Here is a 24,382-nt window from a genome sequence, read left to right as displayed (position 1 = left end):
CATCTATAACTGCTTCAGACAACAAAGTGTATGCAGAAAAGTGGTGAAGATTGCACGACTGTCTCTGTCCTATGTGTTGTCTTGTGTTATTTTTGTTATTTTGACTTCAAAATGGCGCCGCGAGAGTGGCTGCCTTTCCAGCAGCTCCTATTTTTTTGTTGTTCTACTTCTTCCTTTCATAACTTTGCTGCTGTGAATCTGGAATTTCTCCATTGCGAGACTAATAAAGGTTTTCTTAATCTTAATCTTAAGGAGCATCCAGTCTGTATCCAATCTGCATGATTTGCCATGACAAGTTGAGCAACTCGAGTCTCGCAATGGCAAAACTGAAGAAACACTTCTTCAATCAGATTTTTATTTTTCAGTAACGAAGGGTTCGGTGAACGTGCAAATGAATTGGCTGGGTTCGGTACCTCTAACAAAGTTCAGAACCACTGGTCTGAAGTGTGTGTGTGTGTGTATACAGGTACATGTATATATTAAGGGTGTGGAAAATAATCGATATAAATCGATACATCGATGTGCATGTGCGCGATGCAAGTGCATCGGCTCATTCACTGGGTACGACGCGATTCACGGGTGAAATCGAGATTCATCACGATGCATTGGTGGGTATCGGTAAAATCCAATTCAAGCACTGTTTTATTCATGTTAAACGTCACCTATCTGCCCTTTCCTAGGCGTATTGAATGCACCATCATTGTTTTGCGTTTTGTGTTGAATACGGACGGTAGCCGTGCGTCACAGACAGTCCAGTACACAAGTAGCGAAACACTATGGAAGTTCGCGCAAGCAGCAGCGAGGAAACTACTGTATTTAATGCTTCCGCAACATTCAGATCTTATTTTTGGAAATACTACGGCTTCGAAAAGAAACACGGAAAGATTGATAAAAGCTCCGTAATTTGCAAAGAATGTCGCACTACGAAGCCATACAACGGCAGCACCACAAATATACAGACCACTTAAAACGATGGCACCAAATCACCGACAAGTTTCCCGCCCCCTCCCCGTCCAGTTCCTCGTTGGACACCGGAGAAACTCTTGGCAAACCAGGTCAGGATCAGAAAAAAAATCGCCTCTTATTTTGGGGGTCTCCTTGCAGCTCACTGTGACCGCGCAAGGAAAAACTATATATGGATGACTCTTTTGGACATTTAATTTTGACACTCAATGAGAGTGGTCTGTGTACGCTACATTACACACAGCAGCTTTGAGGCTGTGACTGCCACATTGTTTCAATTGTATTTTTTTCTGTCCTATGGAGATGGATATTTCATATAAGACACTCAGTGAGTAGTCTGTGTTTACACTACAGCAACAGCTGTGAGTCTCAGGTACCAAATTGTTTACATTTTCTTTGCACAAAACCCAATTGTGAAAGGGCTTAAATAAGTTGTTTTACACGTTCTACTGTTTATAAGGAATAAAGTGGTCTACTTTTTGCAATACCATACTGAATTCCATCTTTTTTAAAACTTTTTTTCTTTGCGTATTTGCATCATGTTTAATTGCACAATATCACAACAAATTGCACTGTATCGTATCGGATCGCATTGATTTGAACTAAATGTGTATCGCGTCGTATCACATAGTGAAGACGGTGAAACGTATCGCATCGTGTCACCAGAAAATTCCATGTATCGTTTAAGTATCGCATCGCTGGTAGTGCATCGAGATGTGTATCGAATCGTCCTCAGTTCTGAGATTCACATCCCTAATATATATGTGTCCATTATATGTATATATATATATATGTATATATATATATATATATATATATATATATGAATGTGTATACAGGTACATATATATGTGTCCAGTATATTTGTGTACTGTATGTACATGTATTTATGTCTGCATGTCAAGTATGATTGAGCATTGTTTAAAACAATGTTTAAAAACTGAGCAGAATAATTTCAGTATTGGACTAAAACTGTGTATTCCCACCTCAAGTGAACCAAGATCAAATGAGAGACATAAAATGCTCCTTCATTTTGGGGTTGTTCAAGACCAGAACATTACAGTGAACATGCATAGACTTAAGATCATTATTGCTTATCTTGCTTTTACCTGTAAATACCTAATCAATATAACAGCACAGGGAAATGGTGCATAACGGTGTCCGTGCAAACGCCTTGGCTGCACTTTATCGAGCGAGGCATGTTGGCACGTGCTTGCAACTTCTTGATCAGCTTTGAATGTAGCCCTGAGTTCTGACTCAATGCCAGCATCACACACCTTCACGTCAAATGTACGCACGCACATTATGCAAATGATCTACTTAGCCAGCACATGGGATTCAAGTACTTTGGATTGAAACAAGACACTCCGAAAAGACTGCAGTTGACTGACAGACTGAGGAAGTGCATGGATGTATTTTAAGCACAAATACTGTACAGTTTGTCACCGATGGTGCAGGATCAAATTCCAAGGTGTAAAGTGACTTCAATTAGTTGTAACCACACTGAGTTATGATGTTGTAAATGTTGCATGATGACGTCACAATTCTGTATAAAACGGGCTCCTATCGTTTAGCAAGTGTCTATTTAGCTAATGGAAGATTTGGTAACAAGTGTGTGCCCCGTACGGCAGAATCTCCTAAGTTAAACGGCACGTTGAAGCCTGCAACATTTGGAGTTCATGAATTTTCAACAGTTTGAAGCTTGAAGTGAAATCAGAACCCAGTGAGGAGTGCAAAGAAGTCTGTGGTCCCACATTGAAGCGAAGGTCACTGCCAGAGAAGGAATCCGACAGCCAAGCCTGATGAGTTGCACAAATGAGCAGGGTGTTGCCAAAACATAAGCCGGAAAGAAGCCACCATTGGAGGTGGACACCAAGCTGTGACAGGTGAAGCAGAAAAGGAGGAACAAAATCCACCATAACATGGCAGATGGAAAAAGTAGGATCACCTGAGCCAACAGGATGGAAGCTGACGACTGAAGTAGCCATCTAACAAAGGGGAAGGGGGGGGGGGGGGGGGTAGCAGCTCAAAATGGTGACAGAAGTCCCAGGCAGCAGGAATTAACTGCACCAAGGCTAGGGAAAGCCTTCATGGGCTTTGCCTTCGGCCACAGTGATGGGATGGATCCTGGAAGTGATTAACCATTTAAAACTAAAAAGAGAATTTTCCAATGGAGCAGCTCCCAAATGTGCCAATGTCCTCTGCTTCCGGAATGGTGATGAAATTGAAGTTTAGTTCTTAGGATATTTTTACTGTGCGTAAATAAATGTATATGTGCAATGTCTTGTGAGTTAACATTTCTAATAGTGATTGTGACAGCTCATGTAACAAATGAGATGCATGAGGTGCGTCATTTATTTTTAGGGATATAAACTAGAGCTGGTGTAGCTCCTTTGAGGTAATATTTTGTGTCATCTCTTTCTCTCGCTGCACCGACCACTGCAGCTGAATAGCAATCACTGACACCAGAGTAGATGAGAAGAGGAGGAGGAGGGGGCAAAGGGAAGTAAGACAGCAGTGAGCAAAAGAGCGAGTGAGAGAGAGAAAGGCAAAAGATATGAGGAGGGAGGTGGAATGTCAAGCTAACAGTCAGTGCCGCATTATCAGCCAAAGTGTGAAGGAGGAGGAAGGTGAGGACGGGTGGGATCTGCAGGAGGATGCGCGAAGGCTTCCTGGGGGAGGCTGACGAGCCGCCGTAACATAGGTAACACTTCTGTGCATGTCTGATTGTGACAAGTAACATTGTGAGTCTGTGAGGCAATTTAAAGCTTCTGTCTGCACACGTGCTAGGCGCCGCAGGCCCTCATGCATTCCGGTTGTTGATTATCTGTGTGGCTGTCACTGTCTCTTGTGATATTGTCGGGCCTTTCTGTGACTAAAATGCCTGCCGCTTCAATCTCTGCGATACAGAGTGTAACTGTGAATCTTGAGTGACAAGTGAGCGTAGCCAGTAGAATGTATTCTGTCTCCACCTGACCCAGATACAGCACCGCGCTTGCATTGTCTAATGTATTGGTGGGCAGCCTACGGCATGTGGGCCCTTTATGGCCTCTCTCCAGAGGATTTGATACACGTTGCCATGCAATTCTAAAAACTATTAAAGCAGCGATGAAGGGGCCCCCAAATCCCCACGCCCAATTTGGCTGGGTGGATTTTTCATGGCTATTTCTCGAACCATTCATCATTCTCCCCCCACGCGCGATGAGCAAAGCTCCAAAATGTGCCCATTTCTCCTGTATACTTGGTTCACATATGTTTACAGTGGGGTGAACACACAAGGAGGAGTTTTAAGTACAGTCACCGTAGCCAAAATGGCTGACTTTCTGTTGACGCGTGTTCGCAGTTGCCGAACAAATCTGGTCTGTTATGGAAGGCCTTTTGTTTTTACTCACTGATGTCACTGCTGTGTTGTTGTTGGTGTCCAGGACGCTAAAGTACATGAAGTTTCAATAGGATGCAATCAGCGACCATATTTTGGTATATTTAATATATAACTGGGGACCGTAATAATAATGAAAACATGGCCGGGCAACAAAAATAAAAACTCTGAAAAATTGTGGCCAAAAAATAAAAAGATTTATTGCAGCATACATTTTCACACATTTTGCATGGAAAACATGTATTTTGGAAAGGGAAAAAGTCGAGCTGCAAAAGGCACCTGTTTTTATCCATCTCTCATTTACCACTTGCCAAATCAAAATGACATCACAGTGCTTCCGGGCTCATGAGCAAAACCAGTAAACAGGTGAGCCATGACGGTTGCTACTTTCTACTTTTTGGGAATACTTTGTACAAGATGTATGGTTTTCGTGGGACTTTTGGTCCATTCAATGAATTGTGATTTCAGTAATGTACCGAAGAGAGGGTCTAGCCGTTAGGAACTGCACCATTGTGGTTGGCGCCCCAACGGTCTGGGCTTCATTCATTATTAGTAATTCATCTTCCGAGCCGCTTGATCCTCACTAGGGTCGCGGGGGGTGCTGGAGCCCATCCCAGCCGTCTCCGGGCATTAGGCGGGGGACACCCTGAATCGGTTGCCAGCCAATCGCAGGGCACACAGAGACGAACAACCATCCACGCTCACACTCACACCTAGGGGCAATTTAGAGTGTTCAATCAGCCTGCCATGCATATTTTTTGGAATGTGGGAGGAAACCGGAGCACCCGGAGAAAACCCACGCAGGCCCGGGGAGAACATGCAAACTCCACACAGGGAGGCCGCAGCTGGAATCGAACCCGGTACCTCTGCAATGTGAAGCCGACGTGCTAACCACTTGGCTACCGGGCCGCCCCGGTCTGGGCTTCAAAAAAATAAAAATACAAGCTGAGCTGTGACAGTCCATCAATTGGTGTTGTCTTTGGCAGTATTTCAATATCGTATCACTGGAGTTGGTTCCCCAACCAATGGGTGATAAAAATTGGTATAGATTAGGTCATTTATTCATTTTTAGGTGTTGATTGTGTGGCACCCAATCTATATACTGTCTTTGGGCATTAACACAACAGGTGACAAAACAATTGTGTGTTTTGGATTGGTTCGTTTTGACAATTTCACTTTGTAACTTGTGAACATGAAAATGTTCTAAATTTGGTGCCCTAAAAGGACAGTGCCAAATGTTGGGATCATTTGTACTCTTGTCTGAGGTGACTTCTGTTCTCCACTCAGCAAACCTGCGTGGTATCCTTCAAAGCTTTTAATGTGGAAATGAAAAATGTCTGTTGGTCAACCAACGAGATTGAGGTGTCTCGTGCTGTCCTTCTCTATACCATTGTGGTTGGTAACCCAATTGTAGCCTCCCAAAAAGTTAATTTGGTTCAGATTGGTTGTATTGGTACTCTTTAATGCAAGGAGCTTATAGTCTGTCGACCAAGCAACCGAATCCAGTGGTTCCTTTCACCATCCTGAAAACACCGTACCCTAATTCTGTTATGGTTCTGGAATTCAGTTAGCATACTTTGGTACTCTTCAAAACATTGAATTTTAAACGATGGAGCTGGTCTTGCCAGTCAGTGGATTCCAATGTTAGTCGGGATTCCAATGTTAGTCGTGAGCACCCACCCAACATACACACACAATGTACCTTTCCCATCATGCTGTAGTTTGAATTGATTTTGATAATCTTGAAAAGTTGTAACATACGAAACGTAAAGGAGCGCTGATTTGATGCCAACCAACTACAGTATGTAACTCCACTATTCTAGGTATTGTAACACTGCAGTTAGTACCCTAACAAGGGGTTGACTAAAATTGAAAATTTCTCTCCCCCTCCCCTTTTCTGCAGCATTTTCAGCTGGCTTTGATTGACTCGACCCTCTGTACTTTGTCCAAGGCTGAAAGTAAGTCGCTGACCACTCACCATTTCCTGCAAATTTGCTATGAATGAATCAATCAATGCAGCGTCTCCTCCCTACACGACATGTAGAAAACATGAGAACATGTAGAACACATGAGAAAGTCAGGAAATTATTCCGTTCTCTGCTGCCGTATCCTCCCTAAAATTTGTGTTGCCTAGGAGACGAGCAGAAGAAGAGGGCTGCGAAATCTCAAATGCACACTGCACATGCTGACTGCCTTTTAACATCACATGTCGACACCCATACACCTTGTCCCGCTCTGTACCTCCTATCTGCCCTCCTTGCTGGATGCAATTTGTTCCCACTGCGAGTTCCATGGGGTGGGCATGTAATATTGATTTTGAACAAGAACATATTCATTCATTTTTTGTTCTGCTTCTGTTTCTCCCTCTCCACAGTTCAGTTCCACATTGCTCATTTGTATGAGATTCAGGTAAGAGGCACATCCTTTTGGTGCCCCCCCCCCAAAAAAAACAAACAAACAAACTGAATGCTATACGCTAGTCACCAGATGATATGTGTTATAATTGAAGATATTTGGTCTTGAATATTTTAAAATGGGCTTACATTCTGTAATTAAGCCATTTTGTCAGCAATTTGATATTGTATGGTCACGCTAAATGGAAGGCAAGTGTAATACATCTACTCAGACGATCCCACACAACACATGAATACATATTTTATAAGAATCCGGCTCCCTCCTCCCCCAAAAGCATTCCTCACTGTTCCTCAGGTCAGCTGTTTTCTTTTACACAGCTTCTATTGCCGTTTCAGTAACGGTGAAACGTGGCTTTATCAATACATTTTGAAGTGCTTATCATACCTGTGTATCACAATAACATTAACGGTATTTGTGACAACTTGCACTCCCAATTCAGAAAATGGCTATTGAAATTAAGACGAGCTTTTGGTTCTTCTTGCTTCATAACTGTTACTGCTTCCGATCGAGAAAATATGAAATGGGTGATCAGCTGTAGATTAGCTACATACTAGCTGTTGCAGTATACTGTACCCAAGATGGGCGGCCCGGTGGTCGACTGGATAGCGCGTCGTTCTCACAGTGCAGAGGTGCAGGATTCGATTCCGGCTCCGGCCTCCCTGTGTGTAGCTTGCATGTTCTTCCCGTGCCAGCATGAGTTTTCTCCGGGTACTCCGATTTCCTCCCACATTCCATAGGGGGCTCATGGAACACACAATTGTACCTAGGTGTGAGTGTGAGCGCGGATGGTTCGTCTATGTGTGCCCTGCGATTGGCTGGCAAACAGTTCAGCGTGTCCCTCGCCCACTGTTTGAAGTCAGCTGGGATAGGCTCCAGCATGGCACCCGACCCTTGTGAGGATAAAGCGAATCGGAAAATGGATCGATGCAAGGATGTACCCAAGATATATTAATCACTTTTTAAATTCCAGTTTGCTATTAGCGTACTCCTTATACTTTTCTGAAACAGACACATGACAAATCCAATTTGATGCAAGTGGTAAAACCAGTTTACCTTTACAGTGCTTTATGTACACCATAATCCCCAAACCGCTAAACAAAGCCTCACATTCACCAAATTGAAAACTTATGCCATGAAACAGAGAGTACACCGGCAATTTTTGACTGCAGCTTCTCACTCAGTATGCCACATCATTACCCATGATCCCCACATCGTACTGTGGCCAAAAGGTCGAACCCTGTTTTCTTTTTGCACCTTGGTTCATCTTCGTTGGCTGTGACCAGCTTTTCGCTAGCTAGGAGATGTCCTTGGGGCTAACTTTCTTCGATCATTGCCACAATGGAATGAGATGCCCACAGTCAACGACTGAGGAGTTGATACAATGCAAAGATGGGCTTTATTGACTCTACTGCTTAACAGTTTCATGTAATGTTCCTTTGCTGGCTAACTGTTTCCGATCGGCGTGTCGCTCCAAAAGTGGCATGCCTCCACACCATGCATCTGCACTCCCTACATACATACGTCACACATACTGAGTTCTCTGTCTTATTCAAGTCCGACCGCAACAGTATTCTAAGATGTGTTCTGATTTGAGTCCAAAAATTCTGATTTGCTGATCGCCTTTCTGGTTTGACGCAGCCTAACCCCACCTCCCCCTATCCGATTCCCCGTTCTAATTGCCTCAGACTCATGCAGAGTAGATACCGGCCGTAAACCGGCTTGCCAATTTGTTGTGGTTTAAGAACTCAAGATTTCAATCATCGCTAATGTCACCGGTATCAGGTGCTCTTGTCTTTTGAGGGGACTTATATAAGATAAGATGAGATATCCTTTATTTGTCCCACAATGGGGAAATTTACAGCCTCCAGCAGCAAGAATGTATGTAGAAAGAAGAAGAGGAAAAAAAAAATATATATATATATATATATATATAATAATATATACACACACAATATAATGCGCTGATTGCAGAGTAAACAAGCAGCCTCTTTGAAGTTAATCGCCTCCAGTAAACTCCCCCCCCCCCCCCCTCCTTTGCAAGTAGCCGGTGTTCAGGCGGAGGGCTCCTCAGGCCCATGAGTCACTCTCCAATGCCAGGAGTTGGGTGCACGCTTGGCAGCAAGGCCAAGACGTCCCCAGGACACACCCAGCCCACCCCACCACTGCCTTACCAGCAGCTTCCCTAGCCCGGTGGTGACGGAGGCAGACATCCCAGTGATGGGTCTTCTGGTGAACATAGTGTTTCTATTGCCCTCCGAGTAAGGTCGTGGCAAGGTCGGCCAACCCCTGGTTTCCCCCTGGCTGCTTCGGCAGCAGCGGCCACTGCCACCACTGAGCGAGCGTGTGCTGCTCTCTCCCGGCCAACCAACAGAAAAGTGTCCCAACCCAACTAATGAAGTTGGGATGTTGTGTTCAACATAAAAACAGAATAGTATGATTTGCAAATCATCCATCAATCCCATTTTCTGAACTGATTATCCTCGCGAGGGTCTTGGGCCTCCTGGAACCTATCCCAGCTGTCTTGGGGGGGGGGGGGGGGGGTCAGCCAGTTGCACGGCGCGCCGACAAACCAATCATTCACACTCACAATCACACCAAAAGACACTTTATTTAGGAGTGATCAATTAACTTACCATGCATGTTTTTGGAATGTGGGACAAAACCGGAGTACCCAGAGAAAACCCACGCAGGCATGGGGAGAACGTGCAAACTCGCACAGGAAGGCCGGGGCCTGGAATCGAACTCTGTACTTTGAGGTGAACGTGACATGACAAAGACAAAATATTTAATGTTCAAACTGATGAACTATATTGTTTTTAGCAAATACCGTATTTTTCGTATCATACGTCGCTCCGGATAATAAATCGCACCAGCCAAAAAAGGCATAATTAAGAAGGAAAAAACATATAAGTACCACTGGCGTATAAGTCGCATTTTTGGGGTTAATTTACTTCATAAAATCCAACACCACAAACATACATGTCATCTTGAAAGGCAATTTAAAATAAAAATAAAACTAGAGAATAACAAGCTGAATAAGTGTACGATATGCTAATGTTACATGATGCTTAAACAACAAACTGTGAATGTGTACTGGTATGGTCAAGTAACATATTAAGAGTTATTTAGACAACTATAGGACAAAGAGCATGCTAACAAATTTACCAAACCATCAGCGTCACTCCAAATCATGAAATCCAATGAAATCTTCATGCTCCGCCAACTCCGGAGGTAGAAGATGCAGCGCTTCCTCTTCTACGTCGCTTCCGTCAGAGTCATCGTCAGTTGTTTTTGTCAGTGACCGCCAACGTGGAAAGTATCAACACAGGCCGAGAGCACCCTCTTACGGTTTAATGTGAAAATAACATGTGATGTGTACAATGTGTTAACCATTTCACAAATAAATCGCTTCAGAGTATAAGACGCACCCCCGGCCAAACAATGAAAAAAATGTGACTTTTTCTCCGCAAAATACGGTAATCATTAACTTTCAATTTTATGTTTGTTCAAACAAAAAATGGGCTCGATAATATCTTCCAAAAGTCCTTGAGTTTGACATGGCGGGTTGGATGTAGCCAGTTGGCCGTGAGTTTGATCCCTGTGCTTTCAAACCATCAGTTAATATGACCTTTGCTGACATAAAATCGGGCTGAAAATCATTTGGATCATCTTGTGTTTTCCTCCACTTTAGTCAATAAGCAAATACTCTGTATCTGCATGGTATTTTTTCTTTATTCCAGAGGCCAGGTTACTAAGGTCAAAATAAGCAGCATCTTACATTTCATATACACCTGTAATGGTGATGTTAGTGGCCACCTGACTGAATCACACACTTTAATGGTCTAGCCGTCTTGAGTCTGGTCTTTCCTTTTCCTCTATGACCTTCCCCCTCCCAAGTTTGTTTGTCCAGACGGTCATTACAAGTGTGAGGAGCTCTTTTGTCTGTATGCCTCGTGTCATAAAACACACCGTCCTGTCTTGACTAGAACGGCGTCCGTGTCTCTGTCTGTTCTCCTGCAGAAGAAGTACCGAGCAGCGAAAGAAGCTTATGAAAGTCTCTTGCAGACAGAGAATCTTCCTGCTCAGGTGAAGGCGACCACACTGCAACAGCTTGGTGAGTGTCACTGGATACCTCAGTCACGTGGATGAAAATCAGCAAGTGACACTTTGGTAGTTTATTTGTCGCAGAGATGCACCAATACCATTTTTCCCCTCTAAACTGAGTATGAGAGCAAGTGATTAAATTTGAGCACTATTAGCTACTATGTACCGATACTTGATAATGCCATTACTTATTGACTTAATTGAATATATAAACACACTGCAATTGTGATGAGTTTTTTTTAAATGAATATATCTCCTAATTGTTTTTGAATGTGGAATAGGTTTCACCCAGGCACTTACTGTATGTGAGTAGCAATTTACAGCTGACATCGTTTTTAGTGTGCGTGCGTGCGTACTGTATACACTATACCTGTGTGTGTGTGTGTGTGTGTGTGTGTGTGTGTGTGTGTGTGTGTGTGTGTGTATATATATATATATATATATATATATATATATATAAACACCGTCATATATTTTAAAATAGTCTGATTGACCTGATAGTTGAATATTAAAATGATCTGTTTAAAAATGCTCCCTCTCTGGCCCCATCTTATGCCTTTATTTTTTGGGGGAAACAAATCATCGTGCGCCAGAACTCTTCAGTCGGAGATTAGAGAGGCAATATGTGCCTAAATAATGTGCCAATGATTAATCAGGGCTCTCCAGTTTTCTGAAGCTGAGCCATGATTGGTCATTCTCTTAGCCCTGACCAACTCATTTTCAGTTGACAGCAACTGGTTAAATGACTGCCCCTTGAGATGGCTAAAAGCTTGGTGGATTTTACTGCTTAACTCATCTTCCACAAATGAAATATGAATCAGAATGCTGTGTTTCGACTATTGGTGTTGAAAAGAACATTTTGGAGTTGACCTCCCCTTCAAATGTATCCTGTGAATATATTGCAATTTTCCAGTCATAAAAGCTTGGGTTAAAGCATCAGCCATCTTCAGACATTTTTACAAGCAGGACAATGCTTGTTAGATGGAATTTCGCAATGCCGGTACTTTTGTCTTTCAAAAGCTTCCTGCTGTATTGTGTATAAAGCAATTAAATATTTTATTAGACAAATCAGAAATTTGCGCTGGCATCATCTAATTATCTGATTCTGTGATCCCTTGTTGATATTTGAAAGAAGAACATATGGTTATGTCATTCCTCTCTTGCTGGGTTCTCCACAAAAAAAACACGTGGATTAATTGTAATTTCACACTGTATAAAATAAAACAATACATTTTCGTGAAGCCGTTTTGAAGGGCTGCTTCGTGATGTTGCTGTCATTTTTATATGTATTTCCATATCCCTCCAAAGCAGAATCATGGTTTTTTTAAAACCATTAAAACCGACTACTCACACAGAACTGATCAGGAATGTCTTGGCAATTGAGGAAGCTTTATGTAGCCGTTAAAGCATGGATGTAGTATTTTATATCGACGGCCATATTTAGCATTCTATGTTCTTCTCTGGGTGGTACGGTGAGCAACTGGTTAGCACGCTCGCCTCACAGTGCAGAGTTGTAGGGTTCGATTCCAGGCCTTCCTTTGTGGTGTTAGCATGTTCTCCCTATGCCTACGTGGATTTTTTCCGAGTACTCCGGATTCCCCCCACTTTCCAAAAACACGCATGGCAGGTTAATGGAACATTCCAAAGTGTCCCTAGGATTGATGATTGTGAGCACGAATGGTTGTTTGTCTATGTGTGCCCTGTGATTGGCTTGCAACTACTTCATGGTGTACCTCGCTTATTGCCCCAAGCTCCAGCATGTCTGCTACCCTCATGAGGATAAGCGGATTAGAAAATGAATGGATGGATGGTGCTTCTCTCGGTCGCACCATCGACAGCAGCAACCTCCCCACGCTCTGTAGTAAAACACATTACCAATCTAACATGCTTGGGTTGTCATGGCAATCAGTGGATCTCGCCACAGGTTTTGGAGAGTAGTAATTATGAGGGAGCAGTGGTCTGTTTGCAGTGAAAGCACTCTGGTACCTGTAGTGTAATTCAACATGAAAGCAGGTCTTATTTGTTAATGCTATTTTGTTTTATAGCACTCTGAGGTAATGTGTCTTTTCGTAATGTGTGTATGTGTTTTCACAGTGTTTGTGTGAAGTTTTTTTTCCAGGAATATTACTCCTAAAGTCGACGCTAATTTCACGTTAGCATTTTAATTGGATATGACATTGACTTTAGCATTAGATCAAACAGTGTTCTAAAAATGACAAATGTTTTGAATGTTTACAATGTGTGTAATTCTTTTTGTGTGTTAAGTTTAACAGTATACTCCATTGGGGTGTCATAACAGCTTAAAGGAGTGCTTTGTTACAGCTGCAGCTGTTGTGAAAGTACCATATAAATCAGGATGTATTGTATATATTGTATTTAGGAACATCACATAGTTCCATACTTGCTTCCATAGGGAACATGGTGCATTCAGGGTACTTTCAGAACATCAAGAACTTGGGAAAGCAACATGCGAATGAATCCCCTTTTCTTCGATTAATTGTTCAACCCTACTGGAAGGAATATGCCATCTTTTTGAGAGCAATCAATTCCACCCAGCTCGAAATCTGCCGAAGTTCAATGTGAACAAAGTTCTTCAAGGATTTAAGTTGTTTTCTTTGTTCTCCTATAGGCTGGATGCATCACACGGTGGAACAGCTTGGGGATAAAGGCACCAAGGAGAGCTATGCCATCCAGTGTCTGCAGAAGTCTCTAGAAGCAGACCCAAACTCTGGCCAGTCCTGGTATTTTCTTGGCAGGTGAGGAGAAAAAAAAAACTTTTAAACTCAAATGTTGTCATGGTAACACAATTTTGCTTCAATTCAATTACTGTACCTGTATGAAGTACCTCAATACCACACAGTGGTGTCAGAGCCATCACCTTATCGTGGGGGAGTGTGTTTGTGTGTCCCAATGATCCTCTGAGCTAAGTTGACTGAGCCTTTACGCTTGTGGCTAATCTCACCTAACATGATAAATGAAGTGTCTGACAAAAAAAAGTACAGTGATCCCTCGCTATTTCGCAGTTCGTTTATCGCGGCTTCAGTGCATCGCGGATTTTTTCAAACGTATTCATTATTATTATTTTTTTAATCCATATACATGCAGTACAGTACTATATATGTTGCTCTATGTGACTTGCTGTTGTTTTGCTGACTTTGGCAGCTCTCGCAGACCTTTTGCGGACTTTAAAAAAAAATTACCGGTACATGTTAATTGGTCGCTACTTCACGGATTTTTGTTTATCGCGAGTGGTTTTGGTCCCCATTAACCACGATAAACGAGGGATTACTGGAATGTACAATAGGTCTAATTTAGTGAGTTCTCATTTTTCATCACCAGAACATGAGAACATCTGAAAGCGCATTTTAGTTCAACCGGCAAAGCTCAATATTTGCATTTTCAAAGTATCCAAATTAATCAATCTATTTTTCTTTTTTTTTTTTCATCATAATATAGTCAGTCATCATCTTCCTCCATTTCCTCTTTCAGATGCTACTCTAGTATCGGCAAAGTGCAGGATGCTTTTATCTCCTATCGTCAATCCATCGATAAGTCTGAGGCCAGCGCTGACACCTGGTGCTCCATAGGGTGAGCAAGAAGAAACTACCTGTACTGTCCTTGATGCAGAATTATTGCATCAGACTCATGACAGGGAATTCGAAATGTACCTTTCACTTTTGTATTGAAGATGGCAAAGCAAGGGATTTCCTGACCTATTATTGTGCCTTCACACAATAACATGGTATCACAAATTCACATCATTATGTCAGGATAGCCCTTCACAAGGCATCATCCTGCCAATTTTTGGACACATCGAAATCCAGAAAGAGTTGGCTTTGTCCCTCACATTTCATGTTGTTCCGTTCATACAGAAAAATACAAGAGGAAAGAAAAGTTGGACAAAAGGGATTTTACAAATCCATACTATTCATTATTCTGGGAATCAGCGTTTTCAGAAACCTAGCAGCAGTTTCACCATTTTGTGGTTGTCTTCAGGGTGCTCTACCAGCAGCAGAACCAGCCTATGGATGCGCTGCAAGCCTATATCTGCGCTGTACAACTGGACCACAACCACGCCGCCGCCTGGATGGACTTGGGCACGCTGTATGAGAGCTGCGGACAGCCGCATGACGCCATCAAGTGCTACATCAATGCCACGCGCAGCAAGGCTTGTGTCAACACCGCCGCGCTCGCTCAACGCATCAAGCTGCTGCAGGTAGACTGTTTTCGTTTAGTAAAAGCTGTACGCAACCCAGTTCTTGAGTCATTTGGTGAAAGCGAGTCGAAATCATTTTCATATCTAAGCACCAAGATATGAATCATCTCATCATTTTGTAATGATCAAGCATCTTCATTTCACAAAACATTTGTGATCTGTTCTCCCCAATTTGTGTTGTGTTGTCGGTTCCACACTAAAACGTGTGTCTTGACGCAATTTCTCCTAGGCTCAATTGTGTAACCTACAGCCAGGTAGTCTGCAGAATAAGAGTAAAATGCTCCCTAGTATTGAGGAGGCGTGGAGCCTGCCCATCCCTGCTGAGCTCACGTCCAGGCAGGGGGCCTTGAACGCTGCACAGGCACAGCAGGTGAGAGATCCGGCTCCGACGAGAGACATCAGCCACTCAGAGTAGCGCTAATAGTCTTCTTTGCATCTTAACATGGATGGAATGAGGTGTAGATTCAGAGGGGACGGTGAGGAGTTGATTTCTAAAGGGTCTGTCAGATGCAAAAATGATGACGGAGCATGACAAGCATCTTATTATGGCCCACAGCACTCCATGTAAAGATGTACGAGTCTTGCATTGCAATTGCTCTGCAAGACATAATATTCCCCATGCAATGTCATTATACTGCTCAGGAACAGACCTTTTCTTTTCTTTTTTTTTTAAACACAATTTATTTTACCCAGCCACAAGACTCAACTCCATGCATTCACATTGATGCAATATTTTTGTTGCATCGTTCCACAAACACACTACAAAAACTCTGATTAAGACCTTAATCAATAATTCTGATTAAGATTTAAGGTGTGAAACCAAGCTGTATTTTAATCAGAGTGTTGTCATACATCTTTATTTGTAGGCATGTAAATGTAGTCGGTGTATGCAGAGGATCTGTGTCTATTTTTCTCCCATTCTCTTTTGAAAATAACTTCAGTGGACTTTTTGCCTTTTGTTGCTTTTTTTTCGGGGTTTGCCTGCCAAAACGCATTTGGGCGTCATCCCAAGCTGTTTTTCTGCTGGATTTGTAGGCTTGTAAGGGGGAGGGAGCCCAAAGCACCAGCAATCCCAGCGACCTACAGGCCAGTCCTGCCAAAAAGAAACGCACTGCCAGCCCAGCCAAAGTAATGCCAAGAGATGCACATTAGCGCCCAGTCCACACACACTTTGCAGTTTGAGCGAATATACTAACTTCCTCTTTTTCTTCCTTTGGCTGTGTGCAGAGTGTTTCAGACGCATGTGCAAACAGCGCCAATCAACATCCGGTCCACAGCTGGTACCTTACGCCGCAGAAGCTCCAGGTTGGAGAGATATGTGCTAAGTCATTGTGCTTTCAATCCCAGAGGTCCTCAGTTGCCTGCTCTTAAATTAACCTGCACAACTTCTTGCCTCAAAACTGCAGCGTGTACATTTCTTCCTAAACATAGTAATAATAATAATAATAATTAATAATAATGATGCCTTTTAATTATAAGGAGGACCCCCATATTTTTGACCCTCACTGTTTATATTTTGGGTAAAATCTCTGTTTGGACAATATACAGGATGTCCATAAAGTCTCTTTACCATTTCAAAAATTTATTAAAAATGCAATTGATTAGATATTTGTTTCAGATTTATTCTATTGTATTTAGTGTTTATTAAAGGTTTTTAATCAAACTGCCCAAAGGTGAACGTGTGGTGTGGGATCATGTGCAATCAAATAATTGGTCCATTTTTCTTCAACGAGACATCAATTTCTGCAAATGTTTACCGTGACATGTTAACTGAATATGTGGCACCACAACTGAATGACCTTCAACCAACCATCATTTTTCAGCAAGATGTGCACCACCACATTGGGGGCTGCGTGTTCTTGGGTTCCTCAATCAAACATTTCCAGACTGGTGGATTGGAAGGGATGGGCCAATTCCTTGAACGCCACTTTCATCAGACATCACTCCCCTGGACTTCTTTCAATGGGGCTATGTTAAATATATCATGTATCGAACAAAGATAAGGGACATTACTGACCTAAAGCAAAGGATTACTGATGCCATTGCCACAATTGATGAGTCTATGCTACAGCGAACATGGCAAGAAATCGAGTACCGTCTTGATGTGCTTTGTGCAACTAATGGTGCCCATGTAGAAGTGTATTAAAAGAGGTTAAAAAAACTCACAAATGCTGAATACAATAGAACAAATCTGAATAAAATATCAATTGAATTTTTAATAAATTTTTGAAATGGTTAAGAGACTTTATGGACACCCTGTATATACTTCGTCATATGCAATATTACATATATTTAAAAAGAATCGGTGTGTGCTACCTTCCACAGCAAAATTTTAATGAATTGAACACAGTCATTTTAAGCACAAAAAATTTCATTCAAAGGATTTTTTTTTCTTTAGCCTCTGACCTAGCCAAACATTTCATATTAGAGGTATGGGGAAATATAAATTCACAGAAACTTGGTTGAATAAACAATCCTTTCACCTTTGGCGCAAACGGGTTGATAGCTATATGGTCGAGGCTCTTTGCATTGTATGCAAAGAAAATAATTCGGCTGAATACAATAGGAATGAAGATGCTAGAGTCCCATGCCAAGTCATCCAAGCACTTAACCTTATGAGAGGGAAGGAACAAACTCCCTGCAGAGTTTTTCAATCGGTCTGTTGTAAGATAGCCAGCGACTCGCGAGCAGGAAGCAGAAGCAGCTAAAGGCAGCCAGCAAGCTGTTAATGTAAAGGAAGCAACAGCAGCTTACGCTAGCCAGCTATGTGCCAGTGCTGCTGCACGCTTTCATCCCAGCCCATCTTCGATATCTCGTGGACCTCGAGCTTAGGAGTTGACTGTTTCTGATTACAATTTTGTTAATTCATTGTTGAGTTCTGATTGATAGTGTTTATTTTTCAAGTCTACCTATCCTGTATTCCCACCATGGAATAAGTAATTAATACTTGTAAGGAAACATTGCAACCGATGTTCAGAGATTTTTGATCTTCTTTAAGACCTGAAATCTAGGTCTTAAAGCCTAGATTTATAAAACGGATGAAGGGAATACTCTCAAATGTGTTTTGTGCTTTCAAATTGCTTAATAGTGAATCTGCCCATCTTCAAAACCCATCTTCAAAGACATTTTGCTGACCTGGATGGCTACTCTGGACTTGGGGACATATCATCTATTGGCCATGTTGACAAAATGTCCCCTAGTGGCAGAAAAAGCAAATTGCATGTTTTCCGTACAATCAAAAATATCTCATTTAATTTCATCTTCTAATATGATGTCTGTATAGATTTTGACATGAAAAGGGATAAAAATGTGGTCTATGCAGCTTCTGGAACACTTGCGAACCAACAGAGCCATCCTCAAGCCCTTCCAGGTGCAGATGCTGGATCAGCTGGAGAACCAGTTTTCACTCATGCAACAGCATCAGCAGCAGGTACACATTTTGACTTTTTCAATATTAAAAAAAATTAACTGCACATAATTCAGAATTTCTCAGTCTATCCATCTTGCCTTGTCAGCTGAGGCGGCAAGCAATGGCAGGTGCCCAGCTGCAGCCCAGCCTTCCTAATGGTCCTCAGGCCAAACCCCCCAACTGCCGTGAAGGCCTCCCCCATTGCTCCCCCCATGCAGCCATCAGACCCCTGTGTGTTGTTCAGCCCACGGCCAACGGGTCATGCTCAAGTCCCTCATTTGGGCCGCTCGACACCAGGTCCCCAGTAGGGGACCACGCTGCGGTGTCAGGAGGTGGCAGCACAAGTAACGGAAACGTGCCTTACGCGCAGCAGAACTCTCTACCTCACAACTGCACAGGCGCCAGTCACCCAAGCACCAGCAGCGCGAGTCCCGCTCATCCAGACGAGACATGGAGGAGCCCACATAGCAACGCTAACACTCAGGTAAACCACCGTTTTCTTTATTTGTGCCTCTGTTGGGGCAGCGGGTACACTCGTCAATCCAAGTGAATATTATTGATAGAGCGCCAAATCATGACAAAGTTGTCTCAGGGCACTTAACACATGAAGCACGTCAAAAATCACACTTCTCACTTATTAAAAGACCAACTTAGCCTCAACTGAACCCTACATGAGGCGAGGGAGGCAAGCAAAACCTCCCTCTTGGGAAGAAACCTGAAGTAGGCCTTTCACGATAACAACTGTATCAACTTACCGTTCGATAGATAAAATGGACACAATTGTTTTTTGTTTTTTTCTGGACTCGATAAATTGTCATTTACATGCCTATTTTTTTTTTTTTAATGTGTGTCATCACATCAACATTCAGTCGTGTGTCTTTGGTTCCCTCTCCAGTCAGTTAACGAGTGATGAAGGTGACTGACGGAAACCCACTTCCGTCATTGCTTTGTCCGTTTTTTTCCCCATTCATTCCCTGGCAAAGTGTTCAAACTAAAATCAAGACACCTCAAAGACACAAGTTTCCTTCATTTGACCCCTCCATGAGGAGTAGTACACCAACCGTGCCTTCACTGAGTAAAACACCCCCTGGATGTATTAAGTGTCCTTGGGTGTCTTGAAAGGCGCTTATAAATGTATTATTATTATTAATTACGGTCAAGGGCATGTACTGTACTTGTCACTTGGTAAAAAACAAGCAACTAATTTGACAAAAGTCATAATTAAGAGACCTAGACCTCTGCAGGGCTAATGATATGCTCGTAAGGTAAATTGACATGAATCCTACTGATTTGCGCTCTGTTAATTTTATGTTGGTTAAATTAATCTATTTGTATCAACTCTTCCCAGAATGTGCAAGGTGAAATGCATGACAGTTTAGCATGGTTGGTAGATCATCTTCCACATCTGTTTGCTTAGGCTATTGATTGTCTGTTGAATCAGGCCGTGAATGCTGATATGTGACATTGCATATGGTATGGAGAGTCCTCTTGCTTTGACTGCAAGCATGTAACTTTCTGCGTACAGTGTTCTCTACCATGTGGTGAGGCTACTCCACTCCTCTTGGAATATGCGCCTTTAGAGGGGAAAATATACTGTATATGTTTTGTATATACAGTATATCGCAAACATGAAGGTATTATCCTTTGGTGTGCGCTGAACTGATCTAATGTGAGGTATGGCGAGGTCTTACATAATGGTAGTTTGAACATGTCGAATTCCCCAAACCTCACTCGCAATTCAGGAATTGAAAAACATCAAAATTAACCCAAGCCACTTCATATTTTCAGAATTCAAGGGAGAGATTTGTTCAATTTTGCGGTTGATTAAGTGTGTTTCTTCTTTGTCCAGGGGCTTCACAAAGGTCCAGGTTCACATTCGGCAGGTCCCAATGGAGAACTCCCTTTTTCTTCCTCCTCCTCCTTCCCTCAGACCTCATTTTCTTCCTCGGCTATTCTCAATCAGGTGGGACATTCTTCTGGGCCCTGCACTGCCTCGTCCTCCGCCTCCTCCTTATCCCCCACCTCCCCCAGGTCCACCCCCAACCACTTGTCCTCGCCTCCCCACTCCACCACTACCTCAGGGCTCCACACCAAAGACAATGCGCCTTCCGGGGGTAACACGGGAGCAGCTGCCACTCTGCCGTTAGGTCCCGACACCACCACAGGGATAATCCCAAACCCCCCCAGTGCAACTGCCGCACTGGGATTGACTAATCACATCCAACTGCGGGTGACGGACAAACCTGGCTCTCCAGCCTCCGGTGCGCCCACTCTAGACAATCTTCCATTCTCAGCCTTGCTAAAGGGAAAAGCCAACAACACCACCACCACAAATGACGATAATAATAACTGTAGTAACCACAGAGGGCCTTTCTCAGAGAAAATCAACAATGTCCATGTGGATGATGCCAATGCTGTTTCGGACCACGTCTTAGCATCCTCGGCAATGTCCACCACGACCACCACCACTACCACTGTGCACTCCAGCAATAGCCTCTCCTGCCTTAACAGCCAGACTGATAGTCAGGGGCCCACGGTGAATGGGAAGGAGGACTCTCATAGCCCGCAAAAGGTGGGGACTCCTGAAGGGGCCTTTCACAGACACTTGGCCCCCGCTGGCCTGGCTCCCTGGACTTCTGTTTCCATTTATCCCAGCTCCAGCGATGTGCTCAAAGCGTGCAGGTATGATCCTCCCTATTTTTCCACTCCCATCTGTGGTTACACATTTCGACCTGAACATGGCATCTAAAAAGACAGAAGTGACACTAGCCTGCGCTCACACAGAAATGCACACTATTTGATTAAAAAAACAACAACAAAAACAAATAAAAATAACTTATTTACCTATTCTGAATATTTTGGAACAGTAATTGTACGTATATTAATAAATGGTTAGCCTATTAAACACATTTTACTCATCATTTCTTGAGTTCCAAAAGTAGATGAATACATAATTAAAGACATTTATTTCGCTATTTCAGGAAGTCTGTCAATACCCGTTTGTCCATATCAGTATTTATTTCAATATTTATTTCAACAAGTTTTATTGATATGTGATTCAAGATTTCAGTATTTATTTTATTTTCGCTTGCATGTTTTCTCAGTGTCATGTTGTACAGTGCCGTGGATAAGTATTTGCTCCCTTCCTGATTTCTCTGTTCTTTGCACATTTATCACACATACAAAGATTTCAGTTCATCAAAACAATTTTGTTATCACATAGAGACAACCCAAAGAAATATAAAATGCAGTCTCTAAATGCCAATTTAGTTTATTTAGACACATAAAAAATGCAAACCAACTTCTCCCAATGTGAAAAATTAATTGCTCCCTGAATCTAATGATGGGTTGTGCCACACTTGGCGGCAATGTTGAAATCAAGCTTTTGTGATCATTGTTAATGAGTCTTTCACATTGCTATGGCGGAATTTTGGCCCACTCATCGTCGCAGAATTGCTTTATCTATCCCATATTGGAGGGTTCTCAAGCATGAACTGCTTGATTCAGGTCACACCATTCCTTGACCTGGCCTCTCCAAGAGGTTTTTTTTTTTTTTTTTTTTTTTTTTAAAGCCTTTCAGAGGTGGGCTTGCTGGTGTATTTCAGATCATCCTGCGACAGTACATGATCCAAGAGCGCTTGTGTTTGAGGGTGCAAACTGATTGTCGGGCCTTCCTCTTCAGGATTTTCTGTTAGACAGCAGAGTTCTTTGTTCCATGAATCACAGCAGGTTGTTCTAGTCCTGAGGTAGCAAAACAGCCACAGAACATTACACTGCCGGCACCATGCTTCACTGTTGACAAAATGTTCTTTTTATCAAAGGCTGTGTCATTTTTACCCCAGACTTAACGCGCCACATTTCTTCCAAAAGGTTCAATTTTTGACTCATCAGTCCACAGAATTTTTTCCCCAAAAAGTTTTGAGGATCATCAAGATGTCTTTTGGCAAATGTGAGCGTGCCTTTGTGTTCTTTTTGGACGGCAGTGTTTTTTGCCTGGGAACTCTGGAATGGATGCCATTTTTGGACAGTGTCTTTCTAATGGTAGAGTCGTGAACAGCGTCCTGAACCGAGGCCAGCGAGGTCTGCAGTTCTTTTGGTGTTGTTGTAGGTTCCTTTATAACCTCCTGGACGAATTGTCGTCACCCTCTTGGAGTAATTTTAGCTGGTCGACCACTCCTGGGAATGTTTGCCACTGTTCCGTTTTATCCATTTGTGGATATTTGCTCTGACACCGGTTTGCTGAAACCTCAGAGTCTTTGAAATGGCTTTGTAACCTTTTGTGGATTGATAGATTTCAATCACTTTTTTGCTAATTTCATTTTGAATTCATGTCGTGTCTTGTAGCCGACTTCACTTTGTCTGATAGTTCTGTTTGTGAGATGTCTTGATTCAACAAATGTGCTAGGGTGTTACCTGTGAAATTGAATTAAGCTTTTCCAAAACTGTCATTAGTCACAGTTGCCTCATTGTCATTTAACAAGACGGGAAGGGGGGCAATTTTTCACAACGGGACATGTAGTTCTGGAATTTTTTTTGGTGCCTTAATAAATTAAATTAGCATTTCAAAACTGCATTTTGAATTTCCTCCTTTCCACACACTACAGAAAAACATGCTTCTGTCCTTTAAGTGTCAAAGTCAGGGGAATTTACACAAACAAGTTCGATTTGCTATGGCGACTCATCCCCCGTTGTTTCGCTGTGTCACAGTCCACTCAGCCTGATTCTCTTTGTATATATTTTTTTCTCCTGACACAGGATGGGGGTTTCAAAGATGTTTTATGCAATTCGGGAGAAATTATGTTTTTGGTTTTTTTTGTGCTGTAACCAACCAAATAGTTGTGCATTCTTCTATTCAGGATTCCAGCAAAGGAGCTAGCTTACTAACCCTCGCTACTATGCCGCTGGCCCGATGCCGCTACCCTATGTAAAAATTGCTTAATCAGATTGACACGCAGTGTTTTGTTTTTTTTTACTTTATTTAACAAGCAATGTTGTGCTGATTCTGTCACCAATCATACATAACTGACCTCGAAGAAAAGTTTAGGATTATTTATATTACTTCTTGATGGACAGTTGTACCGTATTTTCACGACTATAAGACGCCATCAAATGTCTTAACTTTTCTCCAAAATGGACAGGATGCCTTATGGTGCGGAGCGTCCTTTGTGTGCGCCGAGTTCCAAAATCTGACTGACAGCCGACACGCTATTTATATAGAGAAAAGGCGGAAGTGACCGTGGCCAGGCATGCGGGAAAGAAGTTGGCCAATCAGGGAAGGGTGGGCGTGTATATATACATATATAGGGAGGGAGAGGGAGAGGGGCAGGGAGAGGGAGAGGGAGAGGGAGAGGGAGAGGGAGAGGGGGAGGGAGGGAGGGAGAGAGAGAGAGAGAGAGAGAGAGAGAGAGAGAGAGAGGCAGCTGCCAATGGTGAAGGGCGGGCGTGTAAGCTAAAGGGATGCCGCAAGCTGGTACCAACACCTGTATAGAGTGTGGCAATATGCATTGTTGCAAAACAACTCCGGTTTTGGTTTCTAAGAAGCCCTGAAAATAAATTCGACAGAGACACGCCTACGAAGCTCAGTTCAAACTTAAAGCCACCGGTTATGATTTTGGTATGCGTGCCCATCTCACAGCAGCGGTGAAAAACCAAGTCAAGCAAATGAACTCTGAGCTTGCCGTTATTCCCGGAGGGTTGACTAAAGAACTCCAACCGCTGGACATTGGCATCAACCGGGCGTTCAAAGTAAAGTTGCGAACGGCATGGGAACAATGGATGATCGATGGCAAACACAACTTTACAAAGAGTGAGAGGCAGCGCTGGGCGAGTTACGCCACAATACGCAACAACGACAGGGAACGCGGCGTTTTTGATGGATTACGGTACTTGCACAATT

General features: G+C 42.7%; 1 protein-coding gene and 1 long non-coding RNA gene across 3 annotated transcripts in view; both read left to right on the top strand.

Moving 5' to 3' along the window:
* The window catches only part of kdm6a (lysine (K)-specific demethylase 6A), a 53,490-nt gene that overhangs the window by 17,726 nt on the left and 11,382 nt on the right, over positions 1–24,382 (top strand). The window contains exons 7-18 of one of the 2 annotated variants that reach the window (XM_052081729.1): positions 6,246–6,300; positions 6,717–6,751; positions 10,778–10,871; positions 13,491–13,617; positions 14,351–14,449; positions 14,858–15,077; positions 15,307–15,447; positions 16,113–16,205; positions 16,305–16,382; positions 18,400–18,507; positions 18,593–18,970; positions 20,336–21,168. In XM_052081729.1, the coding sequence (XP_051937689.1) occupies positions 6,246–6,300; positions 6,717–6,751; positions 10,778–10,871; positions 13,491–13,617; positions 14,351–14,449; positions 14,858–15,077; positions 15,307–15,447; positions 16,113–16,205; positions 16,305–16,382; positions 18,400–18,507; positions 18,593–18,970; positions 20,336–21,168 (2,261 nt within the window). The remainder of the gene's footprint in view (positions 1–6,245; positions 6,301–6,716; positions 6,752–10,777; positions 10,872–13,490; positions 13,618–14,350; positions 14,450–14,857; positions 15,078–15,306; positions 15,448–16,112; positions 16,206–16,304; positions 16,383–18,399; positions 18,508–18,592; positions 18,971–20,335; positions 21,169–24,382) is intronic. The other variant, XM_052081731.1, reaches the window with a different exon arrangement.
* On the top strand, positions 1,781–4,884 carry LOC127611333 (uncharacterized). The gene is made up of 2 exons (XR_007965290.1): positions 1,781–2,943; positions 2,986–4,884. It is a non-coding gene; the product is annotated as an uncharacterized LOC127611333 (long non-coding RNA).

This window comes from Hippocampus zosterae, chromosome 12, assembly GCF_025434085.1.
Source record: "Hippocampus zosterae strain Florida chromosome 12, ASM2543408v3, whole genome shotgun sequence".
NCBI lineage: Eukaryota > Metazoa > Chordata > Actinopteri > Syngnathiformes > Syngnathidae > Hippocampus > Hippocampus zosterae.
The sequence above is the reverse complement of the archived record's forward strand: the minus strand, read 5'-3'. Positions and strand labels throughout refer to the sequence as shown.